Raw genomic sequence first — 17,623 nt, 5'->3', positions numbered from 1 at the left:
TGCACCCAAATGGTTTGTCACCTTGGACGCCATCGCCTTTCTTCGGTTCTTTCACAGGAAGGACAGACTGAAGAAGTGGAAGGGAGGCCATGGGCTGTAGATGCTGTCACCAGGCCCCCATTCCCGCTGCCTCACCCTGTCCCCTGCTGCCTTGCCTCCACCACCACCACCGCAGTCACACACGGGAAAGTCACGATGGGTCCTGGGGAGCCACCAGCCTGGCATTCACCTTCACTTGCAACAGAGTAGAGATTCCAGCCAGTAATATTTATACTAGGCCATTATCACAAAAAATAAATGCTAATCATGATAAAGAGTTTAAAGGTGCATACGTGCTCTGCCCTGCTCCCCTCCTTCTTAAGGGATAAGAAATTAACTTCACCACTTCTATTTGAATTTTTATTCTGGGAACAATTTCTATTTTTTTTTTTAAATGACAGTCAAAAAGATAGGAGAAAATGTCTTTATAATGCTAAACCTAAAGAATTGCCTTCAAAACGGTCCTAAACTAATGGGTTAACAGTCATTGTAATGCCCTTTGAAACATTTCTTTCGGCTACTGGAGTATGCATCCTTCAGATTTATTTTATTTCATCCTCAAGGACCTTGGTGAAATACAGTACATTGGAGGAAAAATAAGATCAAGATGTGCAGTCATTCAGGCTGTAATTAAATTTAATAGGCAGTTTATCCAGTTCATAGAAAGATGGCATAGCGTAGAGCTACACAAAGCAGAGCCTAAAGCAGGAAATCATTTTACAATAGGGTATCCATCTGGAAAAAAAGACGTTGCATGAAACCAGCAAGTGTGAACGAAATCTTCATCAGTATCATATGAGGTTACTTTATCATGCTACACTACTGGCAACGGGAAGTTTGACATGTCTTCTATTAAGAGTAATGCACAGCCGTCTTAACAAATGTAAATCTAACTCACCATTATGCAAACTGAAAAGAAGGGCCAGTTAATAAAATACAAAATAACCTGGTGTTTTATTATGCTGGTTGCCAGATCCTTGGCATCGGGTCTAATGTGGTTTACACATTATCTTTGAGATTCTACAAATGGGACGACTTTTAACATTTCGTTTGGTAATGGATGTAGTTGCAAGCATCATGGAGGATCGCTAGATTTTTAGCAGCATTTCTGAATATGTAAAACCAAAATTGACTCAATATCAATGTATAGGTTGAACAATAGAACACGGGGTTAATAAAATGCATGTTAGAAATAGAAACTTTCATTAAATTTGCCTGGGGATCTCCTCTAACCATGCTGTGAAAAACATGCAGACGCTATGACTTTTCCTGAATATTTTACCGAAGCAGTTTTTTGGGTGTCTTTTCCAGGAGCAGTCTTGCATGTTTTTCAGGCCTTTGCACCAGTGCACATATGGCTGAACAATACTGTAATACACCCTAGTGACATCTTTATCAGTGGTAAAGCCCAACCTTGCTATGAAATCCAATTAAACAGCCATTTTTGCCACATAAATTGATCCCATTTTTTCCATCATTTTTGTTTTCCATTGCAGGACCCTCTGTCTCCACATTAACAATACAGGACGAGGTACTCCCAGAAACATACACAGTAGCAGAATCCCTACTGTCTTTAAAATCCACTTTACAAATGAAACAAGGCTCACAGGGGCACTATCCCCTAATCAGGAACACTTGCTATGCCTCTTTAGTAAAAGCAGTGATGCACTGCAGCTTCACCAAGGACCACGGCACACTTTGCTCAATTCCAGCGTCGGGATAGCTATTTCCTCTCCAATGGCACAGAATAAGAGGCGTGTAACTTCTACGCCAAGGACTTACAAAGAGTAAAATGCCACTGAGGGGGGAGACGTCTCCGCTTCCAGCCAGCAAAGAGCAACCTGGGAGAACCTGAAGCAAGGTCCACAGAGTAAAAATTATTTTCTGTTTTATCCTCCCTTTAACATGAGGCTGGATGTAACACAGCTGTAGACTTACAAATAATGCCAGTCTCAAGGGACAAGCAGTATAGTTACACTCAATTATACTATAAAGTATGACATCTCTAGAGAAATTACTAGGGCACTTTCTCTTACCTGGATGACAGTAATAAAACAGATCTATTTATGATGGACTTTTGAAATCCATTACGTTTAAACAGCTTGCTGATTCTCATCATCGACAGAACTATACTTGCCCCTGCCTACCAAATGCAACTGTTAAGTCAAATGACCCAGGGAATTTAATACAAGTGCTATTCCTCCATTATTTTAAGTAGACTTTTATTAACTATGCAAAGCACAGTAATTATTACAGATAGGGACACTTTTTCTTTTTAAAGAGCAGATGGATACAAAAAAGGTAATTGAAAATGCTTTTCTAAAACCTTTTTCTGAGCAGGTAAAAATACGCAACGGGGAAAAAAATAACCACAAAACCTTTCCTGCAGGAAATGCAGGTTGTGGTGGTCAAGAAGAGGGGTTGGATATGCAAGCTAAATGTCTGAACAGATTTTTTTTTATGGCTGTATCTCTGCAAGCTCTTTTTTATTCCACTCTCTTATACTTACAGTCTTTGCTCTTTTCAGCAACAAACAAAACCATGTTTTACATCAGTCCAAAAGATCGCATAACCAAAGGCGTACAGGAATCGCACGTATGGAGCAGATTCTTCTGTCCATGGTTCCTATCACTACACAAGTGCAAAGCTCATGAAATTCAGGTGAATCCACGTTGATAAAATGTGCTCCTTTCCTGCCTCTCACTTAAAAACAAAAAGCCCACCCTGTAACGTTACAGGAGCAATCCATATGCTTCGCAGCACGAGAGCACCACGTTGAGTGCATGTTAGCCTGCAGGACCAGACAGAAAAGCACGACTGGCTATTTTCTACCTGTACTAGCTTGTTACTATCAAGAAGAGTAAAGCATCGCATGCTTCTAGCTCCCCTTGGGCTCAACATTTAGAAAAAGTGTCATGTGCTATTTTTGACTTCTGATCTCTATTTCAAGTGTCTCAGAAGGAAAGACTATCACCTGAATCCTGCCATTTGATCAACAGCTCATGTTGTTGTGTCTGAGTACTGAAGCTGTGTCCCTCTCCATCAGCACAAACACCTTCTGCATCCTGCAAGTCATGGATCCTCTGTGCATGCAGGAAGGTTTCTCCCCTCGCTTGACAAACAGCTGGAGATGAAGTCCCCTTACTCCAGCCACAGGGGTATTCAGGAATATTTTAATCCCCGAGGTTCTTTATTGGGTGCAAGCAATTGTGGGAGTGCTGCACTCTGTCCCTTTCAAAGCCAGGCAAAGATAACACTCACGAAAATGAGCTGTTACACTGAATTCCCATCTAAAATGCTGGAGTGGTTGCCAGACCTTAGCTAGAAGAGAGATTTAAATACCCCGCATTTCACACAGAGATTATGGGAACGAAGCGAGAGGACAGTTAATATTTAGCACCGCCACTACTAGTTTTGATGCAGCTGTTGAAGGAAGCTGTATAGCTCTCAAGGTAAGCCAAAAATAACTCTTTCAGTATAATTTTGTTATTGCAACTTGTACAGTACCAAAACATGACCAAGTGGCAGGGACTTTAACCACGTGCAGCTAACCGCTATGGACTTCCAAAAGACCAGCAATAAAAACAAGAAGTCTCTTTCTCCAAGCTGTTCAATCTGACCTGAGACAGAAATAAGCAATATTCAGCCTCAGAGACACTGCAGGTTATTAATGAGCGGGTTATTAATGAGCGGGTTATTAACGAGCAATATTCAGCCTCAGAGACAGATCAGGGTTACCTGGGACTCCTTGACAGTTCAGATTCATCTGTTATTGAAATCCAGGTGCTCTCAGTACAGGCTCTGAAATTTCTTCAGGGACATCAACTCACCGGGAGGGTCAACAGGAACTCAAGAATGAAGGCATCAGCAGTATGATATGCCTTCATTCATGACAAGACCCTCTCCAGTTTCCACGTGTATCATTTCAAGAGCTAAAATATTAATGGACCTTAAGCATCCAATACATAATGCGAGCATATAGGTGCCCAGGTTTATCTTTCAACCATCCAGAGCTTGGACAATCACCAGTACTAAATATCAACACACCCACCGTAGCGCTCTTCCAGCTCAGGGGTAACACACGAGTACGTAACAACACATTCCCATTTGGAGGTACACGATACGTTATTCTGGGATAGCCAGGTCATTTGCAAGGCAGCCTGTGAGCAATAAACTCTGGCATGCATACCAGTCTGGCTACGTGTCCCAGCTGCGGACACCCGATCACCTCTTCTGCGAGGCATAAACTCACTGTCTTTGAACTGGGAAGATTTTTCACACTTGCTCAGAAGCACTCTTGCATTAGCAGAAGTGTGAGAGCCTGCTTGGAAGATTTTATTCCCTTCAGGATGAAGACACAACCACACGTACTGTGGGGAGGGGTGGAAGGCATTAAGTCAGGAATTTCCTTGAAAAGACACGCTATGAATCCCCCAGCCCCCAGCCTTGCCTTTGGTTATGTCACCAGCTGGCTGTTTTCAAGCTTCCAGCCTCGCATGCTGCACTAGTCCCCGGGGGTCTGACTGTGCTTGCCTACTACGGTAGTATTTACCAGCACGCCTACATTGATTGTTTTGACTACATCTAACATGAGCAGAGAAAGCACCAGAGAAGCACGCAGAGGACAGAAGCCTTCCCCAGTGCCAACAATTTTATGCGGGTCTCAAAATTAAACGTGAAAAATGTTGTGAAAATAAACACATCACTTTCGGTGATGTGAAAAATATGCTCTTCTCTAATGTCACAACACGTATATATGCTTTTCTTGCACTTAAATTCGAAATCTTACACCTAGATCTGAGATTTTTGAACTGACCTTATTAAATAGACAAGAATGCCATCTAACAACAGCACCCTGCTTACTGAATATTCATGCCACGCATCTTGCCTAAAGTACTCTTTGAGAAATTTAGTTTGTTTCAGTAGCGGAGTATTTACTGAAAAATGCAGAGGAATTCAGTGACAGAGCTTTCACCCTGACTCTAAGTCTGGGTTCCCGGTGTCCGTCAGGGGCAGAGGACCAGGACTGTGCAGGCAGATGGCTGCTTGGCCCAGCCGTGCCACTCCTCATCTCCCAGCATGACAACTGAGAGCAGGACATTCGGCACATCCCTCTGAAACAAGGCAGTACTGCTACAACTGACAGCAAGTCCTGACCAACAAAGTCACTCATCTACTGATAGGACTCTATTAATTTTTAGCATCTCTCTCCTTACTGCATTGGCAAACTTGACATTGTATTTTCTCTTGTATTTGTATAAAAAAGTGTATTTTCCTGAGTCATCCTCTGGAGAAATTCCTACTGTACTCAACTTCTTGACCTGGAGCTGATTTTTCATTTCTAAAAAGCAGCAAAAGTGTTGGCTGCTTTGGGGTATTTTGGTAGACTAGAAGAGGAATACAGCACAAATAAACATTTTGGAAACTGGTTTATTTAGACATTTCCCAATTTTCTTGACCAGCCCCAGCTTTGGGGCTGTCACCCGTAGCATTTACGAACTCTCTACACCAGCAAAGTAGCAATCTGCTGATGTGTAAGCACAGAACATGGTTTTGGAAGCCAACAAAATTCTGATCAATGCTGGTAAGTAATTCACTCATGGACTCCAAGCTTGTCTCCTTTCAGGATTAGTCTTTCCCTCCGTGGTCTTTCTTATAATACTGCTAACTAATGCTTACAGTTAAGTTCATGTATTTCCATTCAGATACACATTTTTTGCATGGCTAAGGAGATTCAAGGATTGCATGTACATCTGCATCCATTTCAAACATCAGAAGTCTCCAATCCGAAACTCGTATCACCAACCTGAATCCAGACTATATTATCTACAAACCATACTTACTGTAGTGTATTTTCCCAGCTGGCAGAGCGAGGGGAAGGTTTCCTGGTGAGCTTTTCGGATCTTCTCAGTGAGATCATCCAACTCTGCTGTCATTTCATAGTTTTCTGTGGACTCCTGCTTTGAAGGTTCCTTCTTCTTTTTGTTCCTATCATTTCTGACAGCTGTAGAAGAAGAACAAGCACAGATCACATGTGGTTACTCAGATCACCCCATGTTATGCTTGTTGATCTACTTCAAAACACTGCAACTTTTTTTAACATGAATTATACAAGTGGAGATAAAAATGTTATATGCACAGAGAATACTTACACAAGCTTAATTACTTATCTGTATAAACTGAATTTAATGGGATAGTGCTGAAAGCAAACTTCCACAGGACGATCTTATTGACAGTCCTGTACTGTCTACCCTCCAAGAAAGTCTACCACAATTTCACACGCACTTTAAGTCTCTCATTAACTTTGTGAGGTGGGATTTTTTCATTGTATCACTACAACTGTGCATGGTGAATGGAGAAATTCTCTGCAGCGACATCGTTGGTATTTTATTGGATGTGAACCACGCTGAAGAAAGTAACGGTCTCTCTTTTTAGATTTCACAATATGGAATGTAACAAACCCTGTACTTAATACAAACTCCACCCAGCAAAAATTATTTGAGGGGAAAGTTAAATTTGAAAACAGTCAGTGAAAGAAGATGAAACATTAAACTCAAGATCTGAAGATCAAAGGAGAAGCACAAGCACTTGAAAGAGCAAAAAATTGCAGTGAAGCTATCTAAAGTTGCTTGCCATCTGCTCCTGCACTCAGATCAGCCTTCTACCTTTGCCGAGTTGTGGGGGATTATTAGACATACGCACTGTGCTGCACTCATTCTGTAATTGATTTCCCTCATATTTGTGTTCTGTAATAAAATATGACAGCTGCGCCATCACCATGCTACTCTCTGTTCTTTTAATGAAAATAGCTTCATTTTACAAGAGGTGCTCAGGAGATAAGTCTGTGTCCGCAGTAGTGCCAGTATTTGTGTATTTTACCAAGAGGCTTGTTGTTAGCTAGAGCTAACATTTTAAGCGTAACCAGATGCACAAGGAACCCAGGCTTTACAACAAAGCCAAACCAAATCAATCCCTCTCCCCAGAGACTCAGTATCAATATTAAAGACCCCAAAGACTAGACGCTGCTGGACAAACAGAAAATAACACCAACATTCACCAGTGTTCAAAACCTCGTGATATTTAGAACAGTGCCCTGAATTCTGAGAGGGTGACCGGTGCACCTGGCAGATGTGAGGATGACCAGCCTACATCTTCTGGGGTTGCTTGCTCTGTGTCTGTGAACCACAACAAGGCAAAGATGCAGACAAACACTGCATGTTTCAGGCAAAAGAGGAGGTTTTGATTCTCTGGGTATCATTTCTGAGGGAAAATTAAGAACGATATGGGAAAATAGGTGGGAATGCAGCAGAATCAGGGACATCTACAGAAATAAGGTCAGGCACACAAGAGAAAACAACAGGTAGGACAGTGAATGTTGTTGCTGCTCTATGAGTTGATCGGGCACATACTCCATGCAATGAACACCTCTGGTTTTCTGACTAAAGGTTTGACTTTGCGACTGAGAGAACTCTGACCCTACTCCAGCAAATATTTTAAGGACGCACTTGACTTTAATTGTGTGAAAAGATCCACACTGAAGTCAGTTATGCACTCTGATGGATCAAGGCTGGGATGCTGAGCACCTTGATGGTTTAAAGCCTAACCTCGAACGCCATCGGTTCTCATATCTGGAGTAACAGAGACTCAGGGGATGGCAAAGAAAGTGGACAGGAAAGGCAAAGAGGTGCCTTCTTGTGAAGGCTCAGTGCTAGTAGGGTAGTCAGGTCTGGGGGAGTTGGATGGATCCCCCCACCTTTTTACAAATACTCCCCTAAAACCAATGCCCTGCCTTGTTCACTGGATCCCAGGGCAGAGTACAAATGAGTCTCAGGCGTTGAAAAAACGTCCAGGGCCAACACGTACAGCTCGAGTGCTCCCAACTGCCGCTGCACTCCAGAAGTAAATCCTAATCACTGCTGTACTTGGGAGATAAAAGAGCTCCTTAGAAAATTATGTAAACTCCTACACAACCGCAAAAAGCAATAAGCCTTTGTAATAAAGCCCCATTTACTTATAGCTCTACGATTGACAAATTTGCTAAACAGGCAGCCTCAGCAACTACTTATCTCAATAGCTTTGAACTCCTTGTGGAAGACAAACACGTTATTTAGGCCAGCCTTCGGAGCAGCTGCCAAGAGCTCCCAGATACAAGGAGATAACTCACGCAGGAATCCGGACACTGCTCCCGTGCTGCCACTGCACAGCTCTTTCTTCCGTTACACCTGAGGTCCTTTCCCCTCCAGAGGCCATCAGAGAGACAGCTGCTGGTCAGCCCCCATCACCAAATGGGCCCAGCTCTGTCCTCTTTCTTTTCATGAGCAAACCACTGAAGGGTAGGAAGAGTGGAAGGGGAGAATTAACACGTCCTGAAAACTAAGAACAGGTTTTGTTCTTTTGTTACCTTTTTTCTATGATTCCGACAGTCTTTGTAGTAACAGTAAAACCCAAATAACATTTATCTTCTTGCTTTACGTGTATTTTTTATATTTTCTACATTTTTCTAAGGCTGCATCAGACTTAGCTGTGTTTCTGCATTCTCTGTAAGATAACACAATAAAGTGCTCCAAAAAATAAAGAATTTCTATAATGTTGAACTATTACGCAGATTCAACTGCATGTATAATTCAACCCAATAAAAGAGAGGAAAAGATTAAGACAACACTATGCTTAAAAGAGTTAAATAAAAACACAAGCACACACATTTACACAGTAAATTTCAAAGCCATCAGTGCTCGGGGAACAGGAACTGTCACGCTGCATGTGGGAATAGTTCTGGATTACAGCTTATGCTTATATCACATAAATCACACCTTTTTGTATCTTGGTCTTTACATGCATATGATCACATCAATCCCAGATGCAATTCCACTGCCTTTTAATGATGATATGAAAGTGATGAATCTGTGTCACAGTTAATGCTGCTGTGGAAAACTCAGGTTATGAATTTCATTACTTGGGCACTAAATTCTGACTCAACGGTTGCATTATTTAAGAGCTCCCAACAGGGGACAGTGTGGACGCTCCCTCGCCCTGTGAGAAATACTGGAAGTTACAAAATTCAAACAAAAATAAGGCGTGCGCGCGGTGCAGAGAATGAAGAAAGGCGTATCTTTGTATGTGGGTACGCCACGAGCGCTGCCTGGACAGCTGAGCGCCGCACGCCCAGGCCTGAGCACGCCTGCTCCCATCCATCTCCCCGTGACAGCTTCCGTGTCACCCCGACGGATGCGCAGGCTGGGACTTGTGCTCCCACACCCAGACACCTCCGGGGAGCCGCGGCGGGCCTGACGTTAAGGAGCAGCCCCTGCCCTCCGACGTTCACCCACCGCCCGATGGAAGAAGGGGCTGAACATCACCACTTGTCCCTTCCCTGCCCCGGTCAGTCTGCTCCCTTTGACCCAAGTCTCCTGCTGCCTTCCTCAGCCTTGGACACATTTTCTCCCTTTGGCTTGAAGCTGTAGCACGGATGGATGCCTTTCGTCAAGGAAAGCGGGGCCTGCTGTAGCTGAAGCTAAGGATAGGAAGGCATGAACAGCTTCTCTCGGAGGCCCCCAGCCCTCTCATTTAGCAACCACACAGCAGTTCTTGTGCTTGAGCAGGATTACATCAAGCATGTCGTGACACTGCGAACTGTCCAGTCTTAAATGCAACCCCCTCAGGCCCACCAAATTCAGTCACTACTTGGCTTTGGAAGAGTCTGGGATCCAGCCCAAGGGATTTAGGCAGTTTCTAGATCATCAGGTAAAATCAAGGCACACTGACTTCTCATACTCCCATTTGTTAGCGGCGGCAGAAACGTGTGCCGTGGAAAAGAACCTCCAACTCATGACACCATTTTTCCAATTACTTGCATGACCTTTGCTGCCCCAGACGCCCAGAAGATAGTTTGACAGCACCTTTCATGTATTATAATGATTAATCAGCTATAAATTCATGACTCGAAATGCTATCATTGCTGTTTTGCCTCCCAGAGATCCCCATGACCTTTGAATAGCTTTGTGTACTAGTTAACTGTTTTTGTTCCTGTTTTGACAACTCCCAGTGTATCCAGTCAGTTTGCATTCCTGCAAAACCACACTTCTCTTGTCCTTCAGTATTTCGAAGCTATTTGTTAAGCTAACAGCTCTCAGAAGCACCTCGGAGCACTCCTTGCACAAGGAAGCCCAGGGAGGAGGGCAGCGCACGGCAGGCAGGGCTCTCCGGCCCCTCGGAGCGATCCTTTGCTGAAGGCCAGCAGCATTCCCAGCTAGAAGAGCAGGACCAATGGTGCCATGCCTGCGTGGCCAGGCTGACGCTCAGCTTTGCACCCAAGGCTTCCAGGAAAGCAAATTGCTTGCAGGGGTGCAAACCTGTGTCCCTTTACACCCCGACACTCGAATTCCAGATGTAGCTGCTTAAAATCTCTAAGTCTAGCGAGTTAGCAGCTGTGGACAATTTCAGTCAAATATGCGAAGCACTTAACTAGTGCCTCTGCCAAGTCTGATCCATCAGGATAAATGCCTGACTTCCCCCCAGACACCGTGCACCTCCTTTCTCCCCATCAGCTTTCACTAAACTGTGCTCACCACAACTCACAGCAGTGCGCAGGAATGGCTTTCACAACAGTCCCCTTGGAAAACCCTGAATCACGTCAGACCTAGCACCCCAAAAGAGGACAAAGAGCCAGTGTCTCCGACCCCCCAGATGAAGGCAGCGCCTTGCTACGCATCACTGAAGGCCCCCACACACCGGGGCTGATGGCAGCAGGCATGGAAACGGGGGACCTCACCAACAGTTTGTGCTCCAGGAGGTTATTTTTCTCCTTTTGTAGGGGATATAATAGCCTTCTGCTGCCACGGGGTGAGCAGCACAGGATGAGAGTTAATCACCACCCTACCCTATCTTTTGCATAAGCTCCAAGCCAACTCCACCGTAAGTAAAGAAACAACACAAAATCATCTTGAAAACAATGCAACCACGCTTGACAAACCAAGATGCCATCAATTCAGAAGGGTAAGAACCCTGTTCCTGTTTTCCTAGCAATACAACTGCAAGCCAAACACAGCATTACAAGATGCAGAACACCAGGTAGTTATAAATGGATTGGCTTTCCTGGGTCGTGATTTCCAGATGAAATAATGTTTTCTTTCAGGCAAAACCACTCGGTCTTTAAAAACAACAGGAAACTATCTTAAATTCTCATGCCAAAATTGAGCTTTGACATATGGAGAACGATCGGAGGCAATGCACATTTCTCATTAAAAACTCTTGCTTCTAATGGACAAAGCCAGTAACGAGTATGCAGCCTTGCACGGGGCCTCAAGTACAAAACCAAACTCCACTGAAAATTGCATATTGTGTAGCTAATTAGAGAAGCCAACAAGGTCGGCTGTCTGGCGCAGTCGCCACAAGAAAACATCTCGAGTTAGAGATAGTATCTCTCCGCAGACATGTCTCAAAATTAAGAGGGAGCGCAGAGAAACAATCATGAAGGAAACTTCATGAGAACCTGGCACGCTCTCATTTTTCCCCAGGTGCAGAGCGAGGACATATATTAAAGCATTCAAACCTGCCCCAGGTTTCCTGTTGAGAAATACTGCTCAGCTATGGCAAGTGTGCCCTGACCAGCGCTCCAGGAACCTCTGGCATTATGCCCCGGGTTCGGCTCAGCAGCGGGGGAAACCACCGCAAACCCGAAGGACATCATCATCCTGCACGTTGCCTCCGCATACACTGGCTCTTCCAGTCATGGCTGGTGGTTTTTTTTTTTTTTAGAGGAAGGTGAATCTGAACTCTGCCTCGCAGCTCTGTATTATTCATTACATAATTGCTATGTTTTATTAGAAATATGATCTATTATAACCTTGAATACAGTAACTTAAATGACATTGAAAATTAGATTATTCTGATTATTAGAGAAGTGAGAAAGGTACTAAACATTTGTAAGACTGATAATCAATCAGTGTATCCATCTGAGTGCAATAAAAATCAATCAGGAGCTAGTGCGTTTAAATCTAATTTTTTAAGCATGACATTTTCTTCTGAGTTTCTTTTTTAAATGTCACCCTCTTCTACAACAGTGATTGATTCTATCCCCAGGGACAGTTAACTCCGACTGTTTTATTCATAGCACAGAGATCTTGTATCCACATTATTTTCTAAATATCAAATTAATCACAACAATAATATTTTCATCAAAACGTGAAATTCAGAAGCACACATTCATGTATTCAAAGCAGTATGAAACACAACGGTACATTTAAATTGGTTCAAATAACAGGATGCTTTTAACTAGCAAACAATGTATTTTAACACAGAAAATGGTGGAATTTTGTGTCCCTTAAGTTCTCTTTCTTCCCCCCAAGAAAGGGAAGGCCAAGGATTTGCTTGTTTAAAACATAATTCATGTAGAAATGTTTCAGCAGTGAACAATGAACCACTAGCTATAGGGAGTCCATGAGTAATTACCTATGCCTCCAAAATAACCTTATTAGGCTATTGTAAGTATAGGGGAGACCTTTGATACCTATAGCCTAAGGGGCTCTATTTTTCCATTCATGCACAGGGGATTTATATGGTTATATCCTATTATAACCGACGAAAGCAACACATCTCCCATTTATGTATGAGGATAACTGCAGGGTTAATATATCAAGAACTGAGTTAAAAGAACAGGTTTCATTATATGAATGAATGATACAAATGGATGCTCTACAGCTTTATTCAACTGGCCTGAAACTTGATCTGTGGTTTCAAGGATTCCATCAGCCTGAAAATTTTATTTTTGACATGAAATTTGGCACCTGCTCGTGTCACATCCCTGAAATACTACTAGATGGAATGAGCAAAAAAGGAGTTTCTAGTCCCTTGAAGAAAAACAACACTGATCGAACTCAGACGTAGGATCAAAATAACCAAGCCAGTGCAGAACAATAAGCTAAATACCCATTGGAAACAGCTGAAAGGTATGGCTTCTGTATTCTTTTTCGTATTAATTTATTATCATTCTCAGGATAAATAAGGAAATGGCACAGAATCATATTTTGCTCGCTTGCTTCTTAAACAACCTCTTTTTTAAATTATTATTATTGTTATTCTATTTTTATTATTATTTTTTTTTTCTTTTAAGAGATATGGAAACGTAAACATCTGCCATGCTTTGGATATCTAAAACTGCCAATCCAAGACCTGAAATGGAAAGAAAACAACAACAAAGTGGTTCTAAATGCTGTTTTGGAAGTGAATGTGGGAAAAACTTAGAGAAAGCTCCTTAAAGTGTTTCAGCTACAAAAAAATGGGCTGGTTCCAGTTCTGCAGAACGTGCCCCACACAATGAGAATTGTTCAACGTACAAAAATCAGGACTCCAGAAATACAAATGGAAACAAACCCCACAAAACAGGTCCTAAACACAAATGATAAATTTCAAAGCTGAAAAGTTTAAAAGACAGAAAGCAAGCAAATGAGTGAAACAAACCCAGCAGAAACAGCATGCAGGTGTGGCAGGCAGATGAGGCAGTAAGTGGAGCAGCTTAGTCAGAGCCAGGATACACAGGGCATGGAACGTGTGCCATGGGCTGAACTGAAAGCAGACTCCTCCATCTCCCTTACCGTCTCTCCCTGCATGTTGCAATCAAACTAGACGGAGAGACATGATTATACATTAATGATAAACTGTTTAAATAGCATTTGGCCTGAGATTTCCATTCTCTGAGTGCTTTAATATCCCCAACTAATTACCACCGTGAAATAGGATAATCCAGAAACTCTTAAAAACTGAAGCTTAACGAGCTTCCAAAGGCTACCGTTAACAATTTCAAGCAGAATAAATCACAAACATTTCCTGTGAAGGCCCACCAACATATCTGCAATGGAAATAACCAACCCATAAGCTGTTGACTAAGACACAACTCAGGCACTCATGTTTCTGTCTGTATTTCACATAAGCATCACCTCAAGTTACTTATTGCCAGAAATTGCCATGAGATGGAACTTCTCCATAGGCAAGTCCCAGTGTCCCCATTCACCTAGTGTTGTCGTTGAAATAATCTACAAAAGTAGATTAACCCCTCCCTGTTCATGCCCTGCCCCATCTCCCTCTCAATATCCTGCATGGAATCAGTTAATTCCTTACTATGATGTAAAAAAAAAAAAAAAAAACATTTTTTATTAAGATCGACCATGGCACCTGCAACTGGCTTTGCAGAGTAATAGCATCACCTGGTGGATATTGGCAGCCATCCCTTTCCCTGGTCAGTGATGAACTCCGAAGGAGCTTTGGGAATCAATCACTCCATCCCGGGAGGTTTCCCAGACTTGCAGGGCTGCGACTAACTTGCTGCACAGTGCTGACCTGGGGGAGAATCCCCCTGAAACTAAAATCCCCCGGGAACTGAAGTATCGTTGTGGTTGCCATCTACTTTTTCATCTGCCAAAATCCCAGTGGATTTACTAGTAACTTCTTCAGCTGTCTAGATAAAATTCTGCATACAGCTGGTTAAACTGAAATAGTCTGGGGAACTGGACAGCTTTTATGGAACAGCAGTGTCTAAACACATTAGCTAAAAATATACACAACCACAAACACGACGTGATTATTCTTTCTCTTCCTTACAGCTGAAGTGACTAAATGCATACACAGCAGTTGAAAAACACTTCTAAATAGTCAGCCTGACATTAAATTTCTATTAATCTACACTACAAAAAATAGCACAGTTGTTTTTCACAGGCTGGGTAAAGAAAAACTCCTAAATTTCAAACTCTGAACTTTCAGTCAGAAGTCACTAAGAGGCCATTAAACCTGTCTCATCTGATTTCAGCTCTTCAAGTGCCCTTTCGAGCTACCTTCTCAAAGCAACTGCCCTTTTGAGCTACAATCTTGAAGTCTGGTACACTAACTCTTTATGGATAACCGATTACAGGTAAAAATATCCTGAACCTGACCTTTCTCTCCAGGGTCACCAAAAGGTAAACCAGTCTACTCATCTACAAATATTACATTAATTTCTCTTATGAGACAGTCATGGTAGTAGGATGGCTCGCAACTAGGAGAACTTGGGGTTATCCAGTGTCATCAATTCAATTTGTTGGACATTATCCAGGATTGCTGATGGCAAGGAAAGTGCACTGCTGTAAACTAAAACCAGACACTGCACTCTGTTTCTGCCCGGTATCTGGCCTGACTGTAGTCCTTCGTACAATTCAAAATGCTACAGCTATTTTACCCCTCATCCTAATAGGCACAAACAAAAAGAACTTGATTTGCTTGTTGCTGAACTGGTAAGCTACCTATCATAACAAACTGCAACTTCTTTCCTGACAGCAACACGAACAAACTTTTTTTAACAAAACAACTTTCCAATAACAAGTGCGTTAATTCAGTATAATGAATGAGACTCAGCTACGGTACAAATCTGGGCTTTCTGATTATACATGATAAAACGGATTGTATGGACAGCAAATCAAAAGGCTACAGTTCTGTTGGGGGAAAGAAAGGAGATGAGCCGGCACCCCTTCCCTTTGGTCACACATGGCCACTCAGCACCCAGGGCAACAGCTCCTGTGAAGGATGAACAGGAACACCAAGATGGTGTGCCGTCTACATTTTTCCCTTTCGTTAAGGCTGGTTTCATGCAGTGAATGCAATTTGGCTTTCCCCAAACAGGGTTCAGTCCTATGTTATTCACCAGCTTTAAAAATAACAGCCCCAACTTCCCACCACTACTGCTTAAGTTGTGCAGTGGTGCTACTCCACCGATCTCAGCAGAGTCCTATTAGTGTAAAACTACAGTAACGTAGTGGGAGATCAGATCTAATATCTCTATCTGCAGATGGGTAATACCGCATTCATAGCTAAGTTTCATTTCTTTGTTTTGCCCCCAAGGCTAAATTTCACATTTGTACCTCCTGGTGTCTTGTGCAATTGTGTAAAGGTGCATCTAGCAGGAGAGCTGCCAACTGACAACACATTTGAAGAGGCCTGTGTACACTGCGTATTTCATCAAGCACAAAGAATACATCGCCTCGTGCAACCGTAAATTGAGCTCATGAAGGTGGAGGAACAGTTGTTCCAGATGTGTTTTGAGAAAGGGAGCTGTAGTCTTGAACCACAGTGCTAGCCTGCATTACAGCCTAGGCAGCTTGCTGCCCTGGCCTCCCACTAAGCCAAGAATAATAAAATCAAGCAAACAGCTCAGCTACTATTTACCTATTCCTCTGAAGGTAATGTGGAAAACACGCCACTATGAACACACAGAATTTTTTTCCTAAGGATAAAAGCTTGTTGATACGTCTGGGAAAAAAAAAAAAAAGAGATCGGGAGGTTATTTCCAGTTCTCAATGCTTTCGGGAAGACAGCGCGGCTCTGCAGCAGGGGGAAGGCAGCGCTCAACCCCCCTGCCAGGGCTGCTGCTAGATGACCTGCTCTTCCAGGAGAGACAGCCTGGCAGCATGAGATGGGAAGGAAAGCACTGTATTTCTTAGCTAGGTGGACCCAAAAGCACTGAAAGAGCAGATAAAAAATACAGCGCTGAAGCCTCGCATCTATGTGTGGTCCCACACAGCTGCTGGGCACGTGGCAGCATCTGCCCCTGGACTTGCTCTGCAACTGGGTCCTATTTTTCATTAATAATGCTTGCCATTAAATTGGTTTTGCCGTAATATGGAAAGAATGGTTTAATCAAATGGTAAAATAATATGCTCAAACAATGCATTTTGTTTACTTCTGCTCCCTTTCCAAAAGCTGAGCAATTGGAATAAAAAAATCTGTAAATTTGTTGGTGGGGAGTTCTTACTTTTTTTTTAATTACGTTGTCCTTTTTTCACAAACCATAACCTAAGGAGAAACAAAAGACAGGTCAGGGGGCTGCTTTTTACTCCCAGCCACAGGACTGTCAGCTCTGTAGAAGGCTAAAACCGAGCCGCAACACGCTCCCTGGTCAATGGGAATAACACACGCCGGCCACGCTGGGCTGGGAGCACTTGGCTGGCCACGTCCCCAGCTTCCCGTAAATGCAGGGCTGAAGCTGGCGGCTGACACAGGTAAACAAATTCACTTTCAACCTTGGCATCCTGCTGCCCACTCTGAGGCGCTGCACAGGCAAGCTGAGGCTCTTCAAATGCTTCTGCCTCTCGCTCACAGCTCATGCCTGGGGTCTCTGAGCTTGGGAGAGCACCAGGTTTACTGCGACTCTTCAAAGAAGAAAGTACATAGTAGACAAAGACTGCTGCTTGTGTGTTTAATAAATACTGTTCTGTCCATAATTCACACAGGCAGAAATGCTGCTTTTCATGTATGAATGCAGATCCTCCAGACATCTGCACTCGTGCTTTATGTAGTGGCAGGAGCATTGTGGCAGTATGGGGTCTAATTCCCTCAACACACCTGCAGAAACCTCAGCTGCTTCAACGCTCCTGTTAGGACATGAATCACTCCACAAGCCTGCACCTAATTATCAGACTGTCTATTTTGATATATTCTATCTTTTATGTACAATGCCAAAGAAGTCCTTTAAAATATGTTCCAGCTACTCTTCCATTAAAAAAAAAAAGGAAAAAAATAATTAAAAAAAAGCGCTTTCTTATCTGTGGTCTTAAGTTCTGAAATA

General features: G+C 42.9%; 1 protein-coding gene across 4 annotated transcripts in view; it reads right to left on the bottom strand.

Annotated features, from left to right (window-relative positions):
* Nucleotides 1-17,623, bottom strand: part of RARB (retinoic acid receptor beta) — a 331,789-nt gene that overhangs the window by 14,680 nt on the left and 299,486 nt on the right. For all 4 annotated transcript variants that reach the window (XM_048076090.2, XM_048076092.2, XM_013172007.3 and 1 more), the window contains one exon: nucleotides 5,883-6,043. In XM_048076090.2, the coding sequence (XP_047932047.1) occupies nucleotides 5,883-6,043 (161 nt within the window). The remainder of the gene's footprint in view (nucleotides 1-5,882; nucleotides 6,044-17,623) is intronic.

This window comes from Anser cygnoides, chromosome 2 (genome assembly GCF_040182565.1).
Source record: "Anser cygnoides isolate HZ-2024a breed goose chromosome 2, Taihu_goose_T2T_genome, whole genome shotgun sequence".
Classification (NCBI taxonomy): domain Eukaryota; kingdom Metazoa; phylum Chordata; class Aves; order Anseriformes; family Anatidae; genus Anser; species Anser cygnoides.
This window is presented reverse-complemented; position numbering and strand designations above follow the sequence as displayed.